The 23,993-nt window shown below is 37.3% G+C and overlaps 5 protein-coding genes across 8 annotated transcripts; 2 read left to right on the forward strand and 3 right to left on the reverse strand.

Annotated features, from left to right (window-relative positions):
* The first annotated feature begins 1,051 nt into the window (after window positions 1–1,051).
* On the forward strand, window positions 1,052–2,544 carry LOC111008410 (Pollen Ole e 1 allergen and extensin family protein). Its single transcript, XM_022281108.2, has 2 exons — window positions 1,052–1,457; window positions 1,749–2,544. Exons 1-2 carry the CDS (start codon window positions 1,292–1,294, stop codon window positions 2,078–2,080), a joined length of 498 nt encoding a protein of 165 aa, XP_022136800.1. The 5' UTR covers window positions 1,052–1,291; the 3' UTR covers window positions 2,081–2,544.
* Window positions 2,545–2,670: 126 nt separating this feature from the next.
* Window positions 2,671–4,614, reverse strand: LOC111008154 (putative ETHYLENE INSENSITIVE 3-like 4 protein). The gene has a single exon (XM_022280753.2). It carries the CDS (start codon window positions 4,273–4,275, stop codon window positions 2,848–2,850), a length of 1,428 nt encoding a protein of 475 aa, XP_022136445.1. The 5' UTR covers window positions 4,276–4,614; the 3' UTR covers window positions 2,671–2,847.
* Window positions 4,615–7,304: 2,690 nt separating this feature from the next.
* LOC111008199 (bZIP transcription factor, putative (DUF630 and DUF632)) lies at window positions 7,305–11,573 on the forward strand. Of its 3 annotated transcripts, XM_088118725.1 has the most exons (7): window positions 7,305–7,608; window positions 7,877–7,929; window positions 8,024–9,560; window positions 9,690–9,776; window positions 9,883–10,085; window positions 10,389–10,612; window positions 10,740–11,573. In XM_088118725.1, exons 3-7 carry the CDS (start codon window positions 8,585–8,587, stop codon window positions 11,395–11,397), a joined length of 2,148 nt encoding a protein of 715 aa, XP_087974851.1. In that variant the 5' UTR covers window positions 7,305–7,608; window positions 7,877–7,929; window positions 8,024–8,584; the 3' UTR covers window positions 11,398–11,573. The 3 variants fall into 3 exon arrangements, with proteins under 3 accessions (XP_087974851.1, XP_087974850.1, XP_022136506.2); XM_088118724.1 differs by having other exon boundaries at window positions 7,305–7,929; XM_022280814.2 differs by having other exon boundaries at window positions 7,305–9,560.
* Window positions 11,574–11,719: 146 nt separating this feature from the next.
* ACX2 (acyl-CoA oxidase 2) lies at window positions 11,720–15,329 on the reverse strand. The gene is made up of 7 exons (XM_022280813.2): window positions 14,813–15,329; window positions 14,367–14,482; window positions 13,120–14,000; window positions 12,730–12,909; window positions 12,479–12,645; window positions 12,275–12,398; window positions 11,720–12,194 (listed from the first exon to the last, which is right to left on the reverse strand). Exons 1-7 carry the CDS (start codon window positions 15,253–15,255, stop codon window positions 12,039–12,041), a joined length of 2,067 nt encoding a protein of 688 aa, XP_022136505.1. The 5' UTR covers window positions 15,256–15,329; the 3' UTR covers window positions 11,720–12,038.
* Window positions 15,330–16,343: 1,014 nt separating this feature from the next.
* On the reverse strand, window positions 16,344–23,714 carry LOC111008471 (cytochrome c oxidase assembly protein CtaG / Cox11 family). 2 transcript variants are annotated; one of them, XM_022281199.2, is made up of 9 exons: window positions 23,542–23,714; window positions 22,237–22,317; window positions 20,803–20,954; window positions 19,513–19,864; window positions 19,376–19,428; window positions 18,098–18,170; window positions 17,834–17,938; window positions 16,728–16,808; window positions 16,344–16,655 (listed from the first exon to the last, which is right to left on the reverse strand). In XM_022281199.2, the coding sequence occupies exons 2-9, from the start codon at window positions 22,294–22,296 to the stop codon at window positions 16,554–16,556; spliced, it is 978 nt and encodes a 325-aa protein (XP_022136891.1). In that variant the 5' UTR covers window positions 22,297–22,317; window positions 23,542–23,714; the 3' UTR covers window positions 16,344–16,553. The 2 variants fall into 2 exon arrangements, with proteins under 2 accessions (XP_022136891.1, XP_087975178.1); XM_088119052.1 differs by lacking the exon at window positions 23,542–23,714 and having other exon boundaries at window positions 20,803–21,024; window positions 22,237–22,312.
* Between the last annotated feature and the right edge of the window lie 279 nt (window positions 23,715–23,993).

Genomic DNA, 23,993 nt, shown 5'->3' on the forward strand with positions numbered 1-23,993 from the left:
TGTTCTATACTTCAATAAATTTTCATTAAAAAACTATGTAAGTACATTAAAAATATGCATGCCAAATAAAATGATGGTTGCAATAAGTTAGCATAATGAAAAATTGGTACAGAGACGTTGATAGAAGGATTAGACGTCAATCTTAGTGGTTAATCAATGTTTAAATAGTACAAAGGAAAGTAAGAACAGAATATAAAAACTGTTAATAATATACTATAATAAATCGACATAAACATAACTGAATTGGTTAAAGTACTATTTACTGTCAAAAGTAAAAATCTGATTAAGCTATGCTGGAGCAAACTATAACTAGGATGTTCGTGGGGCCGAGCGAGGACGATGAAGCCATCCCCGTCCCCATCCTTGCCTCTCATTTAATTTTCCATCCTTGCGAAATTTCGGCATTGGGGTGGGGATTCCCACGGGGAATTCATGGGATCTGTAGCGAATTTTTCCCTATTTTGTATGTTTTAAATTATTTGTCAATAAATATTTTTTTCTTAAAGAAAATTTATTTAGTTGTTTAATTTATAAAGTCTAATTCTCTTGAATACATATATTAGGTGGGTGGGTATGATTTTTTTTGTACATATATATTTAAAGAGAATAATATATATATATATATTAAAAAAGTGACGCGCGGCAGGAACGGGAAATGGGGATGGGGAAAGCATTCCTCGTCCTCATCCCCACCCTTGGAGAATTTAAATGAGGATTCCCCACTCTATTTAGGTGAGTCTCCACAAAGATATGTTTGATTCATTTGGTACTTATTCTTATGAACTAATGAAATACCTATGGTTTGAGACATAATAAATTGTCCATCATTTTTTAACGAACCGGTTCGATAATCAATATTCCTCTTTTCATTAATTCTGTAAGAGTTAAATCCTTCTGAACTATCAGAATATCCATACTCATTTCTCTACTTTGAATAGAGGATATAACAATTTCTCTGGAATTTATCAGTCTAAGCAAGAAACAATATACTTTGATGTTATCTTTGATTTAAGGAAGTTGCATGGGAAAAATGAACTTCGCTGGATATAACCCAATAAAAAAAGATGGGTAATAGGGAATTTATGGTTAAATAATAAAGAAGTTAAAGAATCGAAGAAAAAGAGATGATTGCTGCGGAAGTGAAGGGGGAAAGCACGTTGTTCCATTAATGCTTCATAGAAATTAATCAAAGTTGTTCATGGCCGGCCTCCCTTTTTATATCCACCACGGCGGAGCCCTGAATTTCCTCCTCATTTTCTTCTTCTTCTCCTTGCTGTGTGCTCCTTAATTAATGGCTGCTTCTAATCTAATTCCGATTCTGATTGGTGTCTGCGTTCTGCTGCTTCCGGCGCTGGCCCCGGCGCAGCTTCTGCAGAAGCCATACGTCGTCAATGGCTGCGTCTACTGCGACACCTGCCGCTGCGGCTTCGAGACCAGCGCCTCCACTCCCGTCTCTGGTAAATATTAGAGCATAACCACATCGTAGCAGCCACATCCAATAAAGCACATTACTTTTTGTTTTTCATAATATTTCAGGTCGGAAGAGCCGTCTAAAATTCATACTAACTGACTAAATATTGTTTTGGTTTGGTTTAAATTATATTTTGATCTCTAAATTTTTCAATATCTCGTCTTTGAACTCCACTTAAGTCCTTATAAATTATGCGTGTGGAATTTAGATTCAAACCTGATTCACAGACTAGAAACCAATGAGTTGTGAAAGATTCCATTGTATGAAATTGAAACAGGTGCAAGAGTGAGACTAGAATGCAGAGACAGAGCCAAATGGGTGTTGACGTTCAGCAAAGAAGCCATCACCAACTCCGAAGGAAAATACTCCATTGTTGTCACAGAAGACCACAAGGATGAGAGCTGCAAGGTTGTTCTTGTGAGCAGCCCTCACCCAACCTGCAGCGAACCCGACCGTGGTCGCAACAGCGCCACCGTCATCCTCACCAACAACAACGGCCTCACCAACAACATTCGCTATGCTAACGCCATGGGCTTCTTAACCGAACGCCCCCTCGCTCTCTGCCCTGCCCTCCTCAAACAGTATCTCGACTATGATCAGTCATTGTGAAAATCGGGTTGTTTCGGTTTGAATTTAGACCATGGATTATGATGTTGTTTATGTTTAACCACTTGTTAATTGGTATTTCCTTAAAAGCAGATATGTATTAGTTATTGTTATCTTTAAGAAGGAATGAAAATAAAAAGCAATCTTGTACTTCAAAGATAGCGTTCAACCAAACTTGCACTACTTAGCAAGAACAGACTCAATCATTTACTCGTTTTGATTGAAGTTATTGCGCTTGGGCATTTGAAATATAAAGAGCTAAAAATAGTTTTGTAAATGATCACTAAAAGAACAATAGAAAGAGCTAAAAACAATTTTGAAAATTATAATTAAAATAACCGTACTGACTGACTGAGATATCATAAAAACAAAATCCAACTTACCAACTTTAAAATAACTTCACTAGTTGAAAACGGTTAAGATATGTTTGACTCGCCAACTTGAGTTGAAGACATGTTTGACTAATAAACATAGTTCAACTAATTGAGAGAGGCTCGACTCCACTCGACAGGTTTGAGGTCATGTTGATTTAAAATAAATCCTAACAAAATCCCATTAGACTTTGTATACCCACCTATGTAGATCTAAAAAAATTCCAAACAAAATCCAATTAGACTTTGAATAACACTACCAATACCAATAATAGTTATAGGAATGGAAGAGAAGAATGAACCTGAGTGTTTCCTTCGATCTTGCTTCAACACATAAAAACTCAAAGTTTCTACTTAGATCAACCTATCTATATTCTATAATGACTCAAAGTTGTTCATTTATTCTTCAGTCCATTCGTATCTCAAATCCCAAATAGAAGTGGCATCTTGATGGCAGCCCTCATCTTCCGTCGGACTAACATTCAAATCCATGCTCTCGCTGTGCATCTCAAACGCCTCGTCCACCGTCGCCTCTCCCACGCCGGCCTTCCAGTACCTGGTGCCGTAATTCTCCACCGCCCTGCTCTCGGACCCATCTCCGTTGTCCTCCATCCGTGCCTCCTCGCTGCTGTTCGGCTCTGCCCTCGCCAGCTCCAAGTTCATCCACTCCACCACGCTCTTCAGATGATTGTCGATCGCATGCTCGTCTGAAAACTGCCCTGCCTCCACCACTGCGTTGTTTCTGTATACGCACTGCGCCTCGTGCTCTGTTCTTGCGTTCTTGTCCACGAATCCCATCAAGGACTCGCTCTGTGGGCACCATTTGTTCTGGCAAGTATACAGGGCCGTGTCGCCCGCAGTTTCTCGATTGAATAAACACTTCCGTTTCTCATTCCCTCGAAAATGGGTGGTTCCCCCTCCCCCTCCAACGAGTTCCTCTGCTCTGGTTTCTTCTTCTTCTGCTCTGTTTTCTTCATGTTCTTCTCCAGTGATTTTCAGGCTCTTTTTGGTTAATTCCAAGAGGGCTTCTTCTTGGTTCACGACTTTAGTCCAAGTTAACGTCTCTTTAGCCGTCATTTTCGCCTGCAAATTCTTCGATTGCCGGACGAGTTTCCTCATGTTGTCCATATCAGGGGACATGTGCTTAATCACCGCCGCGAGAAGGCTGATTTTCCATGCCTTTTTGAGGTCGTGGGGCTTTTTGTAAGGCGGAACGCCGTGCCCACCGGCGGCGCCCTGTTCCCCCCACCAAATTTCCTTCCCCGTCGGCCACCACGGCGGCGCCAATCCCTTCTCCAGCGGGAATTTCCTCTGCGGCGGCATACAGTGCTGCATCAGAGCAGAGAGAATCGACCCCAAAGTGGTGTCCTGTAAATCGTGGAGGAGGTGCAAAAACGACGCCGTGTCGAGCCCTGTTTCTTCGATTACCTTGGGAAGGTATTCAGCTATGGCAATGGGAGCATCTTGTTCGAACCGGACATCGTCCCGCCACCACTCGCGGAGGCTCTCGGAGGAGCCGGTGACCGGTTTCCCCTTCTCCGGCACAATCCCATAAACAAACCCCTGTGCCTTACAAGCCTCCATTATCTTATCCATATACTTGAGGATCGAATCTTGGGCTCTGGCCATCTTTTTCCGGCGAGAGGCCTCTTCTCTGGCCGCCGAGTCCGGCTCTTCGCTGTCACGCGTCTCCTTCATCTTCTTCAGCCTCTGCCTGTCTTTCCACATTCGTTTCTTGAGGTCATCGTAGCTAATTTCTTCCTCTTCTTCCTGTTCTTCGTTGTCTCCATCGTGGGGGCGAATTTCTCCATGAAACTCCACCATCATTTGCGTGTGCCCAAAAGGGTTTAAGTATTTGTTGATGAATTTTTCAGATTCGGTGAATTGGGTCAAGTTGTTGGGGGTTATATATGCAGAAAGTTAGGAATGGCGGTGGTTGGTTGAAAGGGGACAAAGTTTCCATTAACGAGGAGTGAAGGTTGACTTTGGAGCTTTTTGAAGAAGGGAGCAGATGAAGCAGAGGCAGGTGTTGCAGAATGGTGTAATGCGTGCATGTTGGACACATATCTGATTTGATTTCCATTTCATTGCATCACCAACTTCTCCTCTGCTCAAACGATATCCCTTTGTCCATCTTTCAACAATGATTAGGCTGTGTTACTACTTTTAATTTTGTGTATAATACAACTACAGCCTAATTGGTTGGTTGTTTAATAGAAATTCACACTTGTGACATTCTTTCTCTCAATTAGGATGAATTTACCTTGGATATTTATTAGGTGTCGTACAGTCAGCATCATGCTTAGCCACGATGTATGTATGTTCTGAAAAAGTAGGCAACCTTCACCTGGTCAGTATAGAAGGATAGTCGGTTAGGCAATTTTGAACAAATATAACTATTGGATGAGGTAATATCAGATAGATTTGAGTGTTTTGTTTCTAATTCTGTGAATAAAAGTAGTGTTTTGATAAAGCATTTGAAGTACTCCACCAAGCACACTTAAAAACTGAAATTGGTTAAGCAGCTTAATTTGAGACTTGTTTTTTTTTCAGTTATTGAATATGAGTGAGTTGAATTGAAGCTGTTGGTGACACCGGAGAGCTGAGTTGTAGTGATGACATAATTTTTTATTAAAATAGGGCGACTTTTAGAGAGCAGGATTAGGAAGATTCTGTTAATTAATTTTCTTCACTAATTTAATAATTTACTTCTATTTGGGTTATTTATTTATTTATGTTTTTGCATAGAATTTCTAACTGGTTTTTGTTGGTTGATGAATATGATATTGTATATTATATGTGTTCTAAATAAAGCTACCTTTTTAGGGGTGTGGGACTACTCTTTATCTGGATCACATTCATAACTGATTTCTGCCATATTCTTTCATTTTTGTTTGTATTTCCAATATTTTACATTTTGCTGTTGAGGTTGGATTTGATATGATAGATGATGAAATTAGACATATTAATATACACCTAATTAAAATTTAACATCTTATGTATTTTCTTGACCATTATTAATTCGAATATTAAAACTAAAAACAAAGTTAGATGGACTAAAAACACCTTTCAAAATTTTTATAATCATATTTCGAAAGATTACTTTAAGGTTGATTATCTTGATTCTAAAGTGATTCACTTTGGGGATAGTTTAATTAGTATTTATAAAATCATTTTACAACCAAAGAAACTAGTAATTAAAATTATTTTTTAAAAAATATAATCAAATCAAACACACGAGTATTTTATAAAAGGGGGTTGTAAAAAGAGTTAAATTAGAATGTATTCCAAACTCATCTAATGCCATAAAATTATTATTGATTTCTTTTTGAGCGAAAAGCTACACACATAAATAGTTATTTATCTATCCACCCTATAACATGCCAAGAAGAATTTATTTTCTTTAAAAAAACATGGAAACAACAACTCTACTACAATAGAATACATCACATATGTTTGATAGGGAAATAAATTTCTAAGTCAATAAAAAGGTGATGTATCGTAGTATAACATACATTTTTAATGAGCATAATATAAGCAATCTAGTTCATTTTATCCCATATCTAATAATTAAAACATGTCATTTACCTGATATTTCCACTTTTATGTTTTCATATATGCATAATGTAGATTGTAATATTTTTAGTTAGCAAATTTAATGGCAGTAGTCACTAGTCAGTATAATAACTTTGCCTTCTCACCAAACTTACAAGTCAGAGAATAAAGCTTAAGGTGCTGCCAACTTCTATCACTTAATTTATATGATAATTGAATGTGTTTATCTCAAGAAAGAAAATGTGACTTGTATTTTATCATTTTACTTTAATAAATATGTGGTTGTTTTCTTAGTTTCACAATGTATGGTAGAGTATTTGAATTTGTTACGGAAGAGTTATTTTATCTATTCTGATGCTATCTTAGTCTCTCATATTTGGGTGAACGTTATTTGTATTTTGAATGTAATTAAAATAAATCAAACTCTTTATCGAGTCGAAAAATCTATTAGAATATTCTCCTATCTCTTTTGAAATTAAAATTCTAAATGCAAAAATTTTAAATCTAATTTAAATCAATAAAACCGTGATTGAGTTATGAATAGGAGAGAGTAGATCATTTATACCCGTCAAAAAGTTGCATCTTTCCCTAATTGCTTTTAACCTTTTTCACGTGCAGAGCAAAAGATATGTCCTCTATTCTTTTATTACAATAATGTATTTTCATCACCAAATTAGAACCTAACTTTTATTTATGGAACAATTTTATCTTTAGGCCTAAGGTATTTAACTCTAAAAAAAACAAAAGAAAAATTGTGAGTTCGAATGTTCACTCTACATGTTATACTAAAATAATAATAATAATTTTATTTATAATTATGAGGCAGAAAAACATTCTTATCACGTTGAGAACATAGAAAGGTCGAAGGGTCTTATCTAAAAACTACCACTAGAGAGACTGACATTCCATACTTAGCCGTAAATGCTGCAAAGACACTACTCTGCAATGAAAATATGACCCACGATTGATCATATGCACTCGAGAAATCCAACCTTCGAGATGACGCCAATAATCGCTTGTCAGATTTCCAACATTACTTTGAAACGATTTAATAACTTAATGCGTTGAAACATGTGTTTTTTAAACCAAAGTTAAAAACTAAAATAAAATACCAACAGATTTATTTATTTTTTAAAATAAAAAAAGTTAAACAAAAAAATAATAAAGATTATTATCCTTAACAAAGAAGAAAAATCTACCAAAAAATTTCACAAAAACTTTACAACTAAGGAAAAAGTAAACATTCCTTTCCATGTCATGAAGTTGTCATCCTGAGCGCAAGATTCGCTGCCATTATTCAATTTCTAGCAAATTTCTCCACTCTTCAAATTACACAGATAATAAAATAGTCTTAAAAACCCCAATGAAAAAGGAAAAAAAGAAAACTTTTTTAGACAATAATAAAAAGGAGAAAAAGAATATTCAGTCCCCTCTGTTGAAGGAAAAAAATTAGCCTCATCAGTCATCTCTCTCCCCAGTCTCCACCCCACTAAACAGAGCTCCATTTCTGTAAAAATGGTGGTGGTGTACTTAGCTGGCAAAACGCCATTTCCCTAAAAACCGGATTTTAAGGAGCCGTTGCAATTTCCCTTGGGAAAATCAAGGGTAATTCCGTCATCTACTCACCCTTTCCAATAAATGCACGGCTACTGTTTCTTCCCTTTTCTGACACACCAATTTCTCCACTCTGTAATGTGAAAGGTTTTTGCTTTGCTTTGGTTTTTTTAATTAATACTAAAATCTGCTCAGTGATTTTTTTGTCGCACCTACGAAAAGGAATGGTCTTTATTATTTAATTGAACAGTGAAGTATGTATGTTGTGTAATGCGTTCTCTAATTTCTTCTGTTTTTTTTTTTGAATTTTTGTACACAGATTTCGAGGCTTTTTCCACTATGGTGATTGTATTGTAGCAGATTCCCACCGGGGTTACCATTCTTTCTTGCTTTTTGTTTTCCTTTCTTAGGTTTTTGATCTCCATTTTTCTTCATCATTACTGTCTTTCCCTCTCCATTTCTGCAGAAATCTCTTTCGTTTAAGAGGCGCGAAGGAGATTTTGGCTCGGCTTAGGCTCTGTTCGTTTGCTTTTCCGTTGATGGGCTTGATTTTATGAGTCCTCAGTCACTGCTCTTTATCTGGCTTCGGTTTCCTTCTGCTCCTCTTTCGTACTTGAAATTAGCTAATCCTCTGTTTTTGCATACTCTGAATGTAATGTGAAGGGAACTTAAGCATCTCACGCCCATTCCATTTCTGGGTCTTGTCCCTTTCTTTGGTAGCACGCTTTCCTCTGGTGGGTTCTTAATTTCGTGGGGTTGTATTCTCTGTTCAGAAGTGATTACTCTGTTTTCTGAGGGTTTGAAGAAGAAGAAGAAGAAAAAGAAGAAGAGGAAGGCTTTGTGCGAGTGTTTCCTCTGTTTTCTCGAACTCTTTCCATCCCAATGCTCTGAAATGCTCGTCGTCGGAAAGTTTCTTCTGCAAATCGAGGTGCAACCCGTTGATTCCGGAGTGGGTCTTCTGATAATTGAGATTTTATGGTTTCGACCTCGATTTCATGAAATGGGTCACTGAAATTTTTGGCGAAAAATGGGTGGGTCGAACTCCAAAATCGAGAACAACGAAGCCCTACGCCTGTGTAAGGAACGAAAACGGTATATCAAACAGGCCATCGATTCGAGGTACGCTCTAGCCGCCGCCCACGTCTGTTACGTACAGGCCCTAAAAAATGTCGGCGTTTCTCTCCGGCGATACGCCGAGGCCGAGGTGTTGATCGAGTCGTCTCTCTCGACGTCGGCCACCGAGATTGACAAGACCCCGTCGCATTCTTCTTACCCGTCGCCATGCCCGTCGCAGACTGCCGATGCTTCGGAGTCTCCGTTGCACAATGGAGAAAGCCCCATTTCGCCGCCGATAGCCACCATTAGTTATATGGTGGCCGGAGGTGTTTCCCCTTTGACTGTCAAGGTCCGGCCGAGTAGCCACAGTTATGTCTATGAAGAATCAGTTGCTTCCCCTTTGCCCCCGCCGCCCCCGCCGCCGCATCACGAGTCGGGAGCTTCTTGGGATTACTTTGATACAAATGATGGAGTTGAGAGCTTCAGGTTTTTGGGGACTGGTGGGATGGATGTGAACTTTGAGGATGAAAGAATGTGGAAGCAATTCAAGGGAGAATTGGCAGATGCCAAATTTGAGCTCCCGGAAGGAAGTGAAAAACCAGAAGCAGAGCTAAAGGCTTTTGATAATGGTGGCCATTTGAGTTCCTCTGGGGTCATTGAAGAGAGAAGTTTGGAGGCAGTGAGACGGGAAGACAACAATCAAATGATGAGTTCGTCGAGCAAAGTTATGCTCGAACAATCCGGTTCGAGGGGGGTGGTTAAGTTGGAGAAAAATTTATGTACTGAACAGGAAGATCCTTCAGAGTTTATTACTCATAGAGCAAAAGATTTTATTTCCAGCATAAAGGAAATTGAGCATCGTTTCCAGAGAGCTTCAGAATCTGGGAGGGAGATCTCAAGAATGCTTGAGGCCAATAAAATCAGAGTTGGATATCTCGAAGCAAATGGTAAATTGACGAGAAATCTTCGATTATCCACTTCAGTTGCTTGAATTATTTGTAGATATGCATGAGTATTTGATGTTTTTTTGGCTGAATCGTTCAGTAAACTTCATTGTTGCATCTCAACTCTTACAGGAAGTATATCTGATCTTGCTTTTTTGGACCCTTTACGTCGTTTACGACTCGTTTGCTGTACTGGAAAGCCTGCCCTCTTTTCTCATGGTAAAATTTTTGCTCAGAAGAGAATCCTTGAATGCTGAGAAAGATAGCCATTTTCTTTAAGAACTTTTGCAGTAGTTAATCCTTAAGAGTCTTAATGTATGTGCAGAACCTCATCAAACGAAAGTGATTACTTGGAAACGGTCAACATCGTCGCGGTCATCTTCGTCGAGAAATCCTCTCACTACCAAAGATGATGTTGATGACAGTGGAAGTGATTTTGTAGAAGAGTTCTGTATGATCTCTGGAAGTCATTCCTCTACATTGGACCGGCTTTATGCTTGGGAGAGAAAACTATACGACGAAGTCAAGGTATGTTGTCGAGTCCACTTTCTGTCAAGTGAAGAAGAAATATCAGATTTTCAAAGATATTGCTTTCTGGCATACATTTTAACATTCACGATACGATTTATGATATGCACCGATTTCCTGAAAGCATTTCATGGAGATTTAAGAGAATGATCTTCTGATACAATGTTCAAAATTGGATTCCTCATATAGATGATTGTTTTGGTCACTGAACTGAGCTTTAAGATTTAGGAGATTGGATGGATTTACATGGTAACCTTATTGAATAAGGCTTGATTGTCTTTCTCGTTTCACCTGTACTTTTAGGCAAGTGAATCAATTCGGAAGGAGTACGATCGGAAGTGCGATCAACTAAGATACCTATTTGCGAAGGATTACAGTACACAAGTCATTGACAAGACGAGGTCTGTTGTCAAGGATCTACACTCCCGCATACGAGTTGCGATCTATTCTGTTGATTCGATATCAAAACGCATCGAAAAAATGAGGGATGAAGAGATGCAGCCACAACTTATCGAACTTATTCAGGGGTATGAAGGATCTTCTCTTCTTCTTCGCAATCAAAATAATAATGCAAACTGCCCATTGTGTAGGTGGATGTGATGCATGTTTTGCCGTTGTAGTTTTGTTTCGTCAATAGTTCTTGTTTTGGTGCAGGTTGATCAAGATGTGGAAGGCGATGCTCGAATGCCATCATGCACAGTACATCACGATATCACTGGCATATCACTCAAAGAGCATTGCTGCTGGTACACCCCGAGCAGATGCACAGAGGCAGATAACAGTCCAACTTCAGCAAGAGATTGAATGTTTTGGCTTAAGCTTTGCAAACTGGATCAACAGCCTTGCATCATATGTTGGTGCCTTAAATGGTTGGCTACAACACTGTATTCAACTGCCACGGGAACGCTCAAAGAGCAGAAGGCCTTTCTCCCCTCGTCGTGTCGTGGCCCCGCCTATATTCACCCTATGTCGTGATTGGTTTACTGGAATCAATGATCTTCCATCTAATGAACTTAGCAACGCCATTAAAGCCTTCTTGGGAGAATTGCAGAGTTCAATGTCCCAACAAGCAGAACTACAGAGGAAACAGAAGATTGTTGAAGTAGACACTGGGGAAGAACCCGAGGGGAAAGATGACGAGAACAACGATACCATTTCTTCAAACTTAAGTTGCATTCATTCGAGCTTAACGAAGGTTCTTGATCGACTCAAGAAATTTTCCGAGGCTTCGCTCAAAATGTACGAAGATGTTAGACAGAAGAGTGAGAATGCTCGTACAACATATATGAACTATAAGCCTGTTAGATATTAGTTATGTAATTAACGGGGAGAGTACAAATATTTCTCAAGGCTGAGATTGATATTTGTACAGTTTTGAAAGCAGAGTTTCTGTGATTTCATGGTGATGCTTATTTCAGTTACCATTCTGCTTCCAGAATTTCTGTTGATTTCTTAAAAATCTGTTCTACTTGCTCTCACTTTTCCTTATTTTTGCGATCTTAGATCAAATTTAGAATGATGTAATCCTTTTCAATGAAAAATGGACTATTGCAAATGTGCTTTATAATAACCGCATCCATGTTCCTGATCTGAATTTATGACTAGAAAAAAGAAGAGGAGAAAGAACTTGGAACTTGTCGAAAAATCAAATCTTTTATTCATCAATTTAAATGAATTTTTTGAGTTTTTTCTGTAATATCCATCGATACCTAAATTGTTTCACTGACATCCAACATCTTCATAAAATTAAGATCTCGATATTTTGAGACTGACATTACAGGGAAACTAATTGACAATTGGTATTCCAGGATCATTTGGATGCAACTTGACTCTAAGAATCTAGACAATCTAATTGTTTGTTTCAGTTATCAGGATACTGTTCCCGAGGTATTAATAGCCTAACCACCCGCCAAAGGCCTCGAATTTGTATGAAAAGCTTGTATCAGTTGGCAATCAGAATCCGACGTACTGTGTGTATTGAGAGTAAGCACCCGACTGCATAGCGATAGGTGCTCGAGTGACATGATCTGGAAGATCAAATGCATCAACCAATTCTTTTGCAATATTTCTCACTTGGAAACTTAGATATTCAGCGAGCTTATGAATTGCCTGCAGAGAAGTTGGAAAAGAATTCAACTGGACTGATAAGAGTTATGTTGTCTATAGACAATTTGATGCTTCCTAAATACCTTTGCTTTGTTTGGAGCTACATAGTCAACATTACGGTATGTTCCAATGTCGTTCCAGATTCGATCCAAGGCGTAAAGGTCACATAAGAGTTTCAAAGTAGCCTGTGTATTTGCATTGGGACATCTGATGAAAAAGGTCAAATCCTTAAACTTCAGAACAGAAAACTATATGGAGTTAACTGCAGGTGTTGGGATGAGAGGAACCTTTGTACAGCTTTGATAAACTGGGCGAGGATTACAGACTCGATATGGGATTCCGCAAGAGTCAGGAGGTGATTTAGGCATCTATTCCAGGCACCAAAGCTGCCAAGAGTTTTAGTATGCTTGCGAAGGCGAACAGCCACGCTTTGAAGCAATCGTGACGTTCGATACTGTGACAAGAACACCATAAAGAATTAAGATTTTGCTGATCGCTGGAAGCATTTTCATATTAAGAAAGCAGCTATCATACTCACTTGAAAGGCATCCAACTGAAACTTTGGATCTCGCAAATGGTCTGCACTTTCCCACCGTGCAGTAACGGGATTTGGTTGAGATAGATACGTATTCATCGATTCTCGCAGGTAGTTCCATGTAACTGCAAGCGTCCCTCCTTCAAATTTCTCCTTGTATTGTTTCAAGAGGTAGGCTGCAACCTGTATGAAATGTGAAAGTTCAGCTCTAATCCTTCGAGAAGGCCTAGAAATGATCTTCCAGATCATACATATGAGCCTAGTAACTAACATCAAGAGCTCAGAATGAATGAATGGAAGATTAATTGGCACTGAAATTAGAGATTAAAGTATAATATAGTATCATCGAAGGAAGAAAAATGCCCAATAAGGCATGGGTTATGTTGGCAAAACCTGTTGTAGAAGAACAGTATTGTCCCCTTCAAAAGTCTGGAAAATATCATGATCGTTCCTTAGGCTACCAAAGCGGTTAACGGCAGCATAGCCATGGCCACCACAGGCTTCCCTGCAGGTGCTCAATGACTTTGCGGTGTATGAAGTCACGTAAGCCTTGAGCCCCGCCGATAATGCATGAACATCTCCAACTAGTTCTTCATCATTAGTCTTCTTCATCAGTGCATACTTTTCCACTAGTTGCAGAGTAGCAAAATGGAATGCATAATTCGAGGCCAGCATCGGCATTAGCTTGTGTTGTTGAGACTGGTAATCAAGAATACTGACTTCTGGCTGCTTCGGAGGGCCAAACTGCTGACGTAACAGCGAATATCTGATTGCAATTGTAGAAGCAATCTTAAGGACACTGACTGAAGAATATGCAAGGGCAACCCTTCCACCTACAAGTTCTCCTAACGTGGCCGCAAATCTTCTACTGATGGATGGTAGACTACTCTTATACTTCCCGTCCCGGGATACCTCTCCAAACCGGTCGAGGAGGTTATCCCGGGGAATTCTCACTGAAGAGAATCTCAATGCTCCATTATCCACCCCATTGAGGCCAACCTTGTGTCCACAATCATGTATTTCAATTCCTGGAAGCGTTTTATGTGACTTGAGATCTCTTATCGGAACAATGAAGGCATGGACACCCATATCAGCAGTCTTTTTTGCATCATAAGTTGGCAAAATAAGCTTAGCAAAAACAGTGGCAAACTTGCCATGAACTGCAGCGTTGCCAATCCACCATTTGATCGCTCCATCATTCGGCGTATTGATAATGAATTCATCTGTGATCGGATCGAATGTGGCTGTTGTTTGGAGACCCTGGACGTTTGAACCTTCAAAGAATTGAAGGAAGATATTTTAGATCAAAATGCAAACCTACATTATTGAACAGGACGTAAGAAGTGCTGACAATAAAAGAACATAGTCCTCAACCATCGAGTTGAAAAGTCTGAATTGAGTAATAATTATAAAAACTTGAGTTAGCATAACCATATTTGATCTGTTGGTTTATGATTTGTGCAAATTAGCATCTAGTATTATGAAAGTTAAACTTCACAGACGTAGATTACTATAACATGCAAAGTTTATATAGTTCGCGAGATTAGTAAATTTGTAGTCTAAACCTCCTTACCAAACATAGACAATTTCTTAAACTCCAAAAACCACAAACAAACAACAAAATTCACATTCTTACTTACCATGGTGAAGTTCTGTCATAGCAAAGCAGCCAGGATAATCCAAATTGTCAATACCATCAAAGAATTTGTCTCTGTGCTTTTTGGTTCCTAAATTGAGTACAGAGCCACCCCAAAGACTGCAAAATGAAGCATTTCCATAAATAAAATAGAACACAATTTGGAATACAAAAGATACAAGTATGAATCAAATAATGTCATCTATCTAACTACTTCACATCCAATAAGGAAACGCAACTCTTTTACCCTAGATTTTGCTTTAGAGATATTTTGGATTAAAAGTATAACAATCAAGGGTACAAGTACAATTGCAGAAAGTTACTACTGTAAGAAATGATAAAATAGTAAAAAGGATTAGAACAAGAACAAGAACAAGAACAAGAACAAGAACAAGAAATTCGATTTAGAATTTTGGTGTGAAGTTCGAAGGAGAGTAAATAAAAGATCACCTGAACTGCACGCCCATTTTAATCGCGAGGGAGACATCGATGCTTCCCACAGCCTCCATAATGGCGAAATACTTGGCCGGATCATCATTCACAAATCTCAACGGCCTGATTCCGGCCTCCCTCACCAGAGCGATCAGTTGCTTCATACAGAGCTCCCGATGATCGGCCATGGAAATCTCCACCGGCGTATGCAGCTCCGGCCTCGAATTGAAGTACTCGAACACCCGCTCCTGAATCTCCCTATGTTTTCCCCTCATGTACTGCGACAGACTCGCCGTATCGACCTCGAGCTTCGCCTTCGCCGCGCCGCACGTTAGCATCTGTAACTGCGAACCGTCGCCGGGAACGGGAATCGGCGCCATGTGTAAGGACAGCCGCTCGATTCGCCGGGAGATTGCCTGAGATTCATCCTCCGCCGTCCGATTTGATTCTCCCGACGACATCTCCGACAACCGCGCACCAGAAAATTGCAGAGAGCCGGTTCGCCGATTACTTAAAAAAGGGAACAGAGAGATGACTTGGCGTAGTAAATATCAACGTGTCGAAATTTGATTGGCGTACGTGGCTGGCATTGAATCTGGCGCGTTTCTCAACGCAATGGATAATGCTTGATGAATGATTAGAAGTTTTGAAGATCAAATTTGTGACTGTGACGTTTCGACCCCTTATTCCTCTGTTTATTTATGAGTTGTTTCATGGCCATTTTCGTCTTTATCTTTAATATTTTAAATCTAATTTCTATTTGGTTAATTTAGTATATTAAATCTCACAAATTCTATTATTTTTTCTAATATAATTAACTAAGTAAAAAAATACTAACTCGTTACGTAAATAGAAAAATATTATACTTTTCATGATAAGAATAATTTACGAGCACAAATGAAATGATATTATTGAATTTTTAAAATTGCAGGAATTAAATTGAAATTAGATCTAAATATGGAGATTAAATGTGTGGTTTGACTTTATTTTAAAATTAGGCTTATAATAATTGCTTTTTGAAAAAATTGGCTCGATGGATAGGCCTCCATGTCACGTCCATCGGTGATCGGCTAAGCCCAAATGATGAAATATGTAATATAATAAAGGATCCCATTTGGATAAAATTTCTTTTGAATATTTATGCTTTATCAAATTCTAAATTCATATTTTTACGAAGATTGTCATTTATTAACTACCAAATACTAGTTATTATCTATCAACCAAAAACATAGCTAAGTGGTTAAGACATATATCTCTGATCAAAAGATCATGAGTTCAAACCCTGACCCCACATGTTGTACTAAAAAAAAATATTATCTATTACATTCTTTGCAAAAAAAATGAAAAGGTTAACATATGTATTATGTCATGATGCCTAAAATCTACCCACCTAGGTGTGACTTTAGTAAATGACGTATACTTGTGACATATACTTCTTTCTTTCTTTTAAGTTAGAAGTTCAAATCCTCATACCCCACATTTCCTATATTTAAAAAAAAATGAAGATTCGGATATGGTGACCGTCCTTATCTCGAGACAACGACCTTAATGAATCAAATCATGAGAACCAGACGCCATATTCATACACAATTTATTTAGAATCTCAATCTCAAATAATTACAGAAAAGTTGACAGAAATAAAACAAGTAGCCTTTTGACAGTGATTTTTTTCCTACTATTCTCTATCAATGGCAAAAAAATTGAATCCCCTTGGCCCTGTCATCTGTATCTAAAAATTAACCAATGACAGTTAAATCACCTATTCTTCTGATACCTTGAAGAAAGTGTAGGATAGAATTATATTGTTGATGCCGTCCATTTTAGGATCAGTTTCAAACTCAGGATCAATGTAAAAGAACACCTGCAGAACCCCAGGTCGTGGATCAGATGATTTGGCTAAAAACTCGAATCGAAAGAAGAAATATACACTTACAGGCATGTCAATTTGCTCGCCGGGAAGGAGGCGCTGCTCCTCGAAGCAAAAGCATTGTATTTTATTGAAGTAGATTGCAGCCTGAAACAAAGTTCAAGTGAGGAAAAAGTCTCACACTCTTTATGAGTTTTTCCTAAAGATGTTGTGAAGCTAGCCTAACATGAAATACCACAGTTCACAGGAACCAAATGACAAACTAATTCAGAAAACAGAGCTACCGGTTTGTTAATTTCACTAGTTGTATTAAAATTTATGTTTTTGAAGCCTACATTTTAAGCAACCTGCTAACTTTCACAAATAAAAGCTATACACAAGCTTTACAAAAGCTTCTAAAATTTATTTCTTTTATATTCCAAACACAGATTGGACTAACTTAGACTTCCCAACCTTAGACGAAATGGAACAAAATGAATTAAATCCCTCCCAAGAAGCTGCAAAAATCTCAGAGAGTTGAACTCATCGAACACCATGAATATCATTTAAAATTCTTCTACCTTACTCCCTCGTCAATCCCCATAAAATTAATTTGAGAACATCTCCCTAAAGGATTTTAGCTTTCAAACTTCAAAACATAGCATCAAGGAATTGGATAAGAAAGACAATGTCTTCCACCGTCTTTGGGCAACTCCGCTGCATACCAATCAACTTAAGATATTTGCACATGGAAGCAAATATATACTTTACAAATTGTATTTTTGTAAAATTAAAGCCGACAGAAAACAATTTTAAAAGATTAATCTATAAGCAATTTCTAACAACAATTTATTTATTAAAAAAAAGCAACCCCTTATAAATTGTTAACCTTGTATTGAATTTACACTTAACAAACGAATGATAAAACACCACAATGAGAAGATATGTGACTTGAGAAACAAATAGCAAAAGTCATCCTGAATTTTCTTTTCAATGGAGGTCAAACTTTATCAATCATCTTGAAACTTTTTATCTTAAGCATCAGATTTGCATAAATAAAGCAAATAATCTTTCAAAAATTTCTCTAACATTACACCTTATAGTAGAAAATTCAAGATTTCATAGCATGACAGTAATTGACATTTATAAAAATTGTAGTTTCTACAGTACGGCGTAGGGAAACTAGATATTACCTTCATAGGTGTGACATTGTACGTAGACACACCCGTAATTGGAGTTGAACTTCGATTTTCAGCAGTGTAGAATGCAAGTGCACTTTCCCCAGGTTTTACCCTTACCTAAGACAACTGACAAAGTCCTTACTCTATTGGAAATCTTGTTTTCTTGTGGGACATGTGTATTTGCTTTTTCTTAGACATACATACAAGCAGATGTGTCAAGATTAAGATGTTCATGTGCAATATATATATTATACATGCATTTGAAGAAGGGCACACCTCTCTCTGTGTTGGGATAAACTTCCACGGCATTCCATCAGCTACGTCAGCATTAAACTGCACTACAATATCCCTGGTAACAAATTAAAATTTATCAGGCAATATAGGAACTAAAATTATATTAAATAACCATATTCAAAATGAATGTACTACTTAACCTTTACCATAACATTATATAATAGTGAAATGTAATTACAAAAAAGGTGCAATTAATGAAAATCCCAATGCCTCATCTCCCAACTAGGATGTGGACATTATCTACAGTAAATTGATTTAGTGAATCATATTTTTGTAACAAGGGAACCTCAAAGTATCTTTCGTCCTGATAAATTTGTCCTTCTAGATTGACTCCAGCAAAATGTGGTAATTACGACACTCTTTAAGATTTACGTCCTTCTCGGACACCTGTCTTCCATCTAGCTGCTCTCAAACATACAATTTTGCAACATGTTAGTGGGGTGCCAATGCTTACAAGAAAAGGTAAGACCCTTTCTTTATGTCTGTGGTTACTTTTAATAGGTTATTCTATCCGGCTATTGTGGTGGATAGCCACAATTTTTACTTTAATTCTTCTTCAAGAAAGTATATTTTCTATATAAAAAAATTACAATAATCCTAATGAAGAGGAAACGAAGGACTGTCTTGCTTGTCTAAAGCATTATTGACTAGGTACGGTACTGAAATGTGCGATAATTGTGAAAACCAAATGTTCAAAATTGTGAAAACCAAATGTTCAAAATCTTATTTCACTTACTACCCTGATCTGTTCAATTTCATCAATTTCTTAACTTTCACATCTATAAGGCTCACATTCTGCAATTCCAACTGCGTACTGATAGCCCCGTTAAGAACATTTATGCTAGGAAGAAGAGGGAGAGTGAGGCATGAGGTTGGGGTATTTTATGCTTAGACATGTGGGCTCGAGTTAGTTACTGTACAGGCTGTCTTGGGAATTATGTGTGGTTGTATATATTGTATGAGAGAGAGAAGAGGTATCTTTATGGCTAGGCTGTTCGGAATAGAGCAGAGGTAGGAAGCTCTCGAAACCTCCCTTGGCCTCTGTGATTTCTCTCTGATGATCAATAATATGAGTGGTTTTTAGCACGTATCTAATCAAGTGCAAACATGAAAAGATAGAAAGAATAAAAGTAATGATAAATAGAATTAAGATTGAGAAAGAAAGTCACATTAGGCAGGAACAAAATGCTTTAAAAACTAAAACCAAAACAAAACCAATCATTGCTTCAAAACAAAACTTATGTTAAACAGAGTTTAAACCTTGTAGTTACTGTTCCATCTTTAGCATGGCGAGCAATCTTTTCTTCGACGCTCTACATAAAGGAAATTTTTTCTCAATTGAAAAGCAGAGAAATGAGTAATCTGACGTGATAACAAAAACCAAAGAAGAAAAATACCTCACGGCGCTGAACAGTGCCCCCATAACCAGTAGCTTGGCAGAACCTCCTATAAAGAGGAACAGCAGCATAACTACATCCCACCATGACAAAAACCAATGCTACAAGGTATAAAAGCATATTTTGGGACTTCCGTTCTCTAGCAACTTTAGAGTAGCTGCGTTGAATATTGTGTGAGGAAGAACACCTCCCAGTATAACGAGTAGAAAGAGGTGAAAACCAATGAGACTTATGAAATGACTGTGAATGGAATCCACGTCCCAGTTTCAAGCCCCATACATCTAAGTCAGAACCTCTTTTGCAAGCTCGACTAAAATTATAGACTGATTGCCGTAGAAAATTGGATGTGAACCTACATACAAAAAGCCTACAGTGAGCATAAGACTACAAAAACAGTAACTAATCCGCAAGATGTGACAGTTGAGATAGATCCAAAAACACAATTTCTGGTAAGCATGAGTAATCAAAGGATACACAATACCCAAAGGTAACAGGTAATAAAGGATTAGCCAAAAGTAGGATGAGATCCAAGGATGTTAGTTCTCTCAGATTTAGAGATAAACGTGGTGTCCGGAATAAGGAAAAATTTTCATTGAACAAAAATTTCAGGATATGTATAACGAATACGGTCCACAGTATATTTGATTGAATAGAAATAATAAACTTATCACTGGGAAAGCTAAAAATTGGAGGGAGGTGGTCAACTTAGCTAAATTCCATCTAACTTTTTAGGTTTCTATTAATAGAGAATTTAGTAATTATACTCCTCCTTTTGCAATTAGTTCAAATTGGCGAGGGCTTTTTGTAGAATTCTTGGTTGTCACTCTAGTTTGTAATATAGGAATGGGGACTTTTATATCACTTTGTAACTTTTCACATATCAATGAGGATTTTTCTTTTGTTTAAAAAAAGTTTGAACTTAGTACTTACATAAAGAAATGTACACTAACATTTGTAAATCTTCGCTTGACAAGTTACACCACCTTCTTAAATCAAAAGCCTAGAATTATTTTAATCACTTTTAAAGAGAGAAGTCATTTGGATACTATATTTCTTAGTTCTTAAGATAAGGCAAGAGAAGACTAGTCAAGAAAGAACAGCACAAGATACTTTTCAGAAGGATTTGCTATCAAGATATCAAATAAATTAAATCATAGCAAGAAGGAAAACTCCACAGAATATCACCAAGTTTACAAGCCGATAATTAAGCAATATAAATATCTTGATGACAATCAACATTGAACTGTTATCTTTCATCAAGGGAAAACCATAGTCCCAGGAAAAACTTACGATGCATGAACATGTGAACTGAGATTACCATTGCGAGACCAGAGGTAACTTGGACACTGTAACCCACGATCAGCCTCACAACAGGATGCTACTGTTGCCAAGCTCAAATGTTCTGACGCACCACCTCCCAGAAAAGGGAATGCTCCAAAGGACTGCATCAAACAAGCAGATCCATGTGTCATCATTCTTTGAGATAAGGGATGAGGAAGATGGAGCCTTCATCTATACATATTATAAAAGCACAATTTTGAAGAAGCATTTTTGGACCATTATACATCATGCATTACACGTGATAACAGATTAGTAACAAAAAACGAAAAAGCAACCACAATGATTGCTTTGCCCAAATATAATCACAAAGGCAGTCAAACAAGCTCTAACAAACAATGAATTTGCCTACTTCATGGAAGTTCCACGTAACAAAATGTAATAATAACTTAAATAAAATAAAAACAATTGATAACATCAAATGAAATGTTGATACCAAAAACGTTCAGAAAATTACTTGATCGCATTACTATATTCAAAGTAAAATTTTAGGTTTATAAATCTTATTATGATTCTTGAACTTTCTTATTTCATTTTATTTTAGTCCTTAAATTTTCAAATATTTTATTTTAATCACATAAAGTTTAAATGTTATATCGTAGTCACTAAACTTTGTATAAAAAATTATTTTAGTTCTTACCGTTAATTTTTCATTAATCATTCAACAAAATCCCAAATCTATTTGAAAATTTGATATCTAACCAACTACTAGTGAGTTTTCGTTAGATATGACTTTATTAGAAGAAGCACTGATTAAAGTTTTTTAATTGTTTCTAAATATTTTAACAATTTTCAAAATCACTTTTCATTAACCAACCAAAAATTTTGAAAAATGCTTTTAATTATCTAAAAGTATTTTTCACCCCTCAAAAAATCATTCCTAACTCATCCAACATGTGACTAAAATGTTTTCTTTTTTTTTTTTTCTTCCCTCCTACAATTGAAGACCTCGCGGCAAACAAAAGATTTGAGAATCACAGGATGGTTTTTTGAACTAATGCGATAGGTGCACTCCTTGAAGATTAGCTTTGTGAAGACATTGTATATGACCTGGTTTTTTGGTTCCTTAAATGTACTATGTTTCCTAACCATTCTCTTACTATTTTAATGACCAATTACAACCCTTTTTGTAACTCCTCAATTATGGAATGAAAAGGTCTGTGTTTTATAAGAAAAATTATAAACCAATTTATACTCCAAGTTATATTCTCTCTCACTAGACGATACCATGTATCACAAGATTCACAGCATTGTGTTTGATGGACTCAATAATATTCAAATTCTTAAAGCGATCATAAATTTCACATATGACCATTAAAGCTGCTTCATTCAACAAGCTAGTTCTCCAGGGGAAAAAGAAAGGAAGAAGGCAAAGTAAGTTCTTACTGTTGATTGGGTCTTAAGCTTCCTCCTTAGTAACTGCGAGATCATTACTCCGCCAGCCATCTTAGTCAGTATTTCTATAAGCTGGTTTAGAAATCAAAATAACAAGCAAATGAAGATAAAAAAGGCATTTCAGGCATAGCTGTAAAGAACCATGCTTAATAATCTATTTAAATTGCCAGGGGTTAATAATATTAAAACAATATTTCTTCTTTCTTTTCTTGGGAGTGACAGGGTGTGGTTTAAATGCAAGAATAATTCATTCACAATCTCAAAAAGGCCAATCATTCAACCAAAGATTACAAAAAGCAATACTAAAATCACTAACAAAGGAAGACCAGAAGGTTGTAATAAAAATTTCACATTCACATTCCATGTTGGACCTTTTGATAACTTTTGCGACCTTGTACAGCATACAACCTCTAATTGCAGTGCTATCCACAAATACTTTGGTAGTATTCCCTCTTTTATTACCAACTTAGATTGGAGGCCTTTTGTTTGTTTCCTCCTCTTAGGCTTAGGGATCCCTGTTCTGTTTTTTAGTGCGTTTTTGAGAGAAAAGAAGGATTAACAAAGTAGATCCCATTCTTATCAAGGTCCCAAACCCTTTGGTCTTCCATCCCATAAAGAGAGCTATGGATTAAATAGACCGTGAGAGAATTTCATTCACCCATCTTTCTGTTCAAGAGGGGCCTTCTAAATACCAGATTCCACAATTAGACAAACCATCCTACACATCCTTAATTATTGCATCTTTTTGGGCAGAAAGGGAGAGAAAAGTCTAGGGAAGCTGTCTCTAAGGTAACCTCTGTTACTCCAATTATCTGACAGAAATAATCATAAAAAACTATTGTTGAAAAAAACGATCATTTTAACTACGTTGAACCGTAGGGTGGTAAAAGAGAAATGACAGAATTGGATTGAAAGAGAAAACCCAAAAAGAATTTACATATATTGATGTTATCCGGACATATGAATTTTCAACTGAAATTAACAAGAAATTCTGTTATTGAATGTGTTGAAAAATACGTTGTATATTTCAGCTGCTACTTGCTAGTTGCAACTGATCCAACTAGATTACTCACTTGACTAAACAAAACTCTCTTAGAATTATTAAGAAACTATACATGAATATAAAGAACTATAAACCCAGAATCTCAATAGCGGATCTAATTTCAACATTCAATGACCAATTTTTACTAGGACGCCATACTAATTCAGCACGTTCACCATATTTATAAACACCAATTTCTAAACGCCCCAACAAGTAAGAAAGAAAAAAGAACGAGTTGGAAAGGGATGCCGTACCTGGCTTTTCTTTTCTTCAGCCGATAAACAAAATGACCACAAAATCAGAACCTGAGAGAAAAGAAAAGAGCGAGCGAGCAACCCGTGAAGCAGTGTAGAGTCGACGAGAGAGAGAAAAAGAGAGCTCGAAAATTGCAGAGGTTTTCGCCACTGAGAGAGAAGCTGAAAATGCAGTGAGGTTGCGGCTCAGCGGATGTTAATCGGGTCGGTCCAACTCAATTTCAGGCGGTCCAGATAAACGGTTCCGTCGGCTCGGTTGGACGGTTTCGAAACACCAAAATTTTGAAGGGAGGGAAGTGTACGAACCGACGATAGAAGCCCTAGCACCTTTGTGGGCCTGTTTGTGCGGCCCATACCCTAACTGTCCACATTCTTTTATGGAGGCCATATCTTGGTTGGGCCCAAAAGAGGCCCAAGACAGGATATGCACTATGTGGCTATGAACACTTTTT

The sequence above is a fragment of the Momordica charantia genome (genome assembly GCF_013281855.1).
Source record: "Momordica charantia cultivar OHB3-1 chromosome 10 unlocalized genomic scaffold, Mcharantia_2.0 BLBB01000010.1, whole genome shotgun sequence".
In the NCBI taxonomy this organism is placed as follows: domain Eukaryota; kingdom Viridiplantae; phylum Streptophyta; class Magnoliopsida; order Cucurbitales; family Cucurbitaceae; genus Momordica; species Momordica charantia.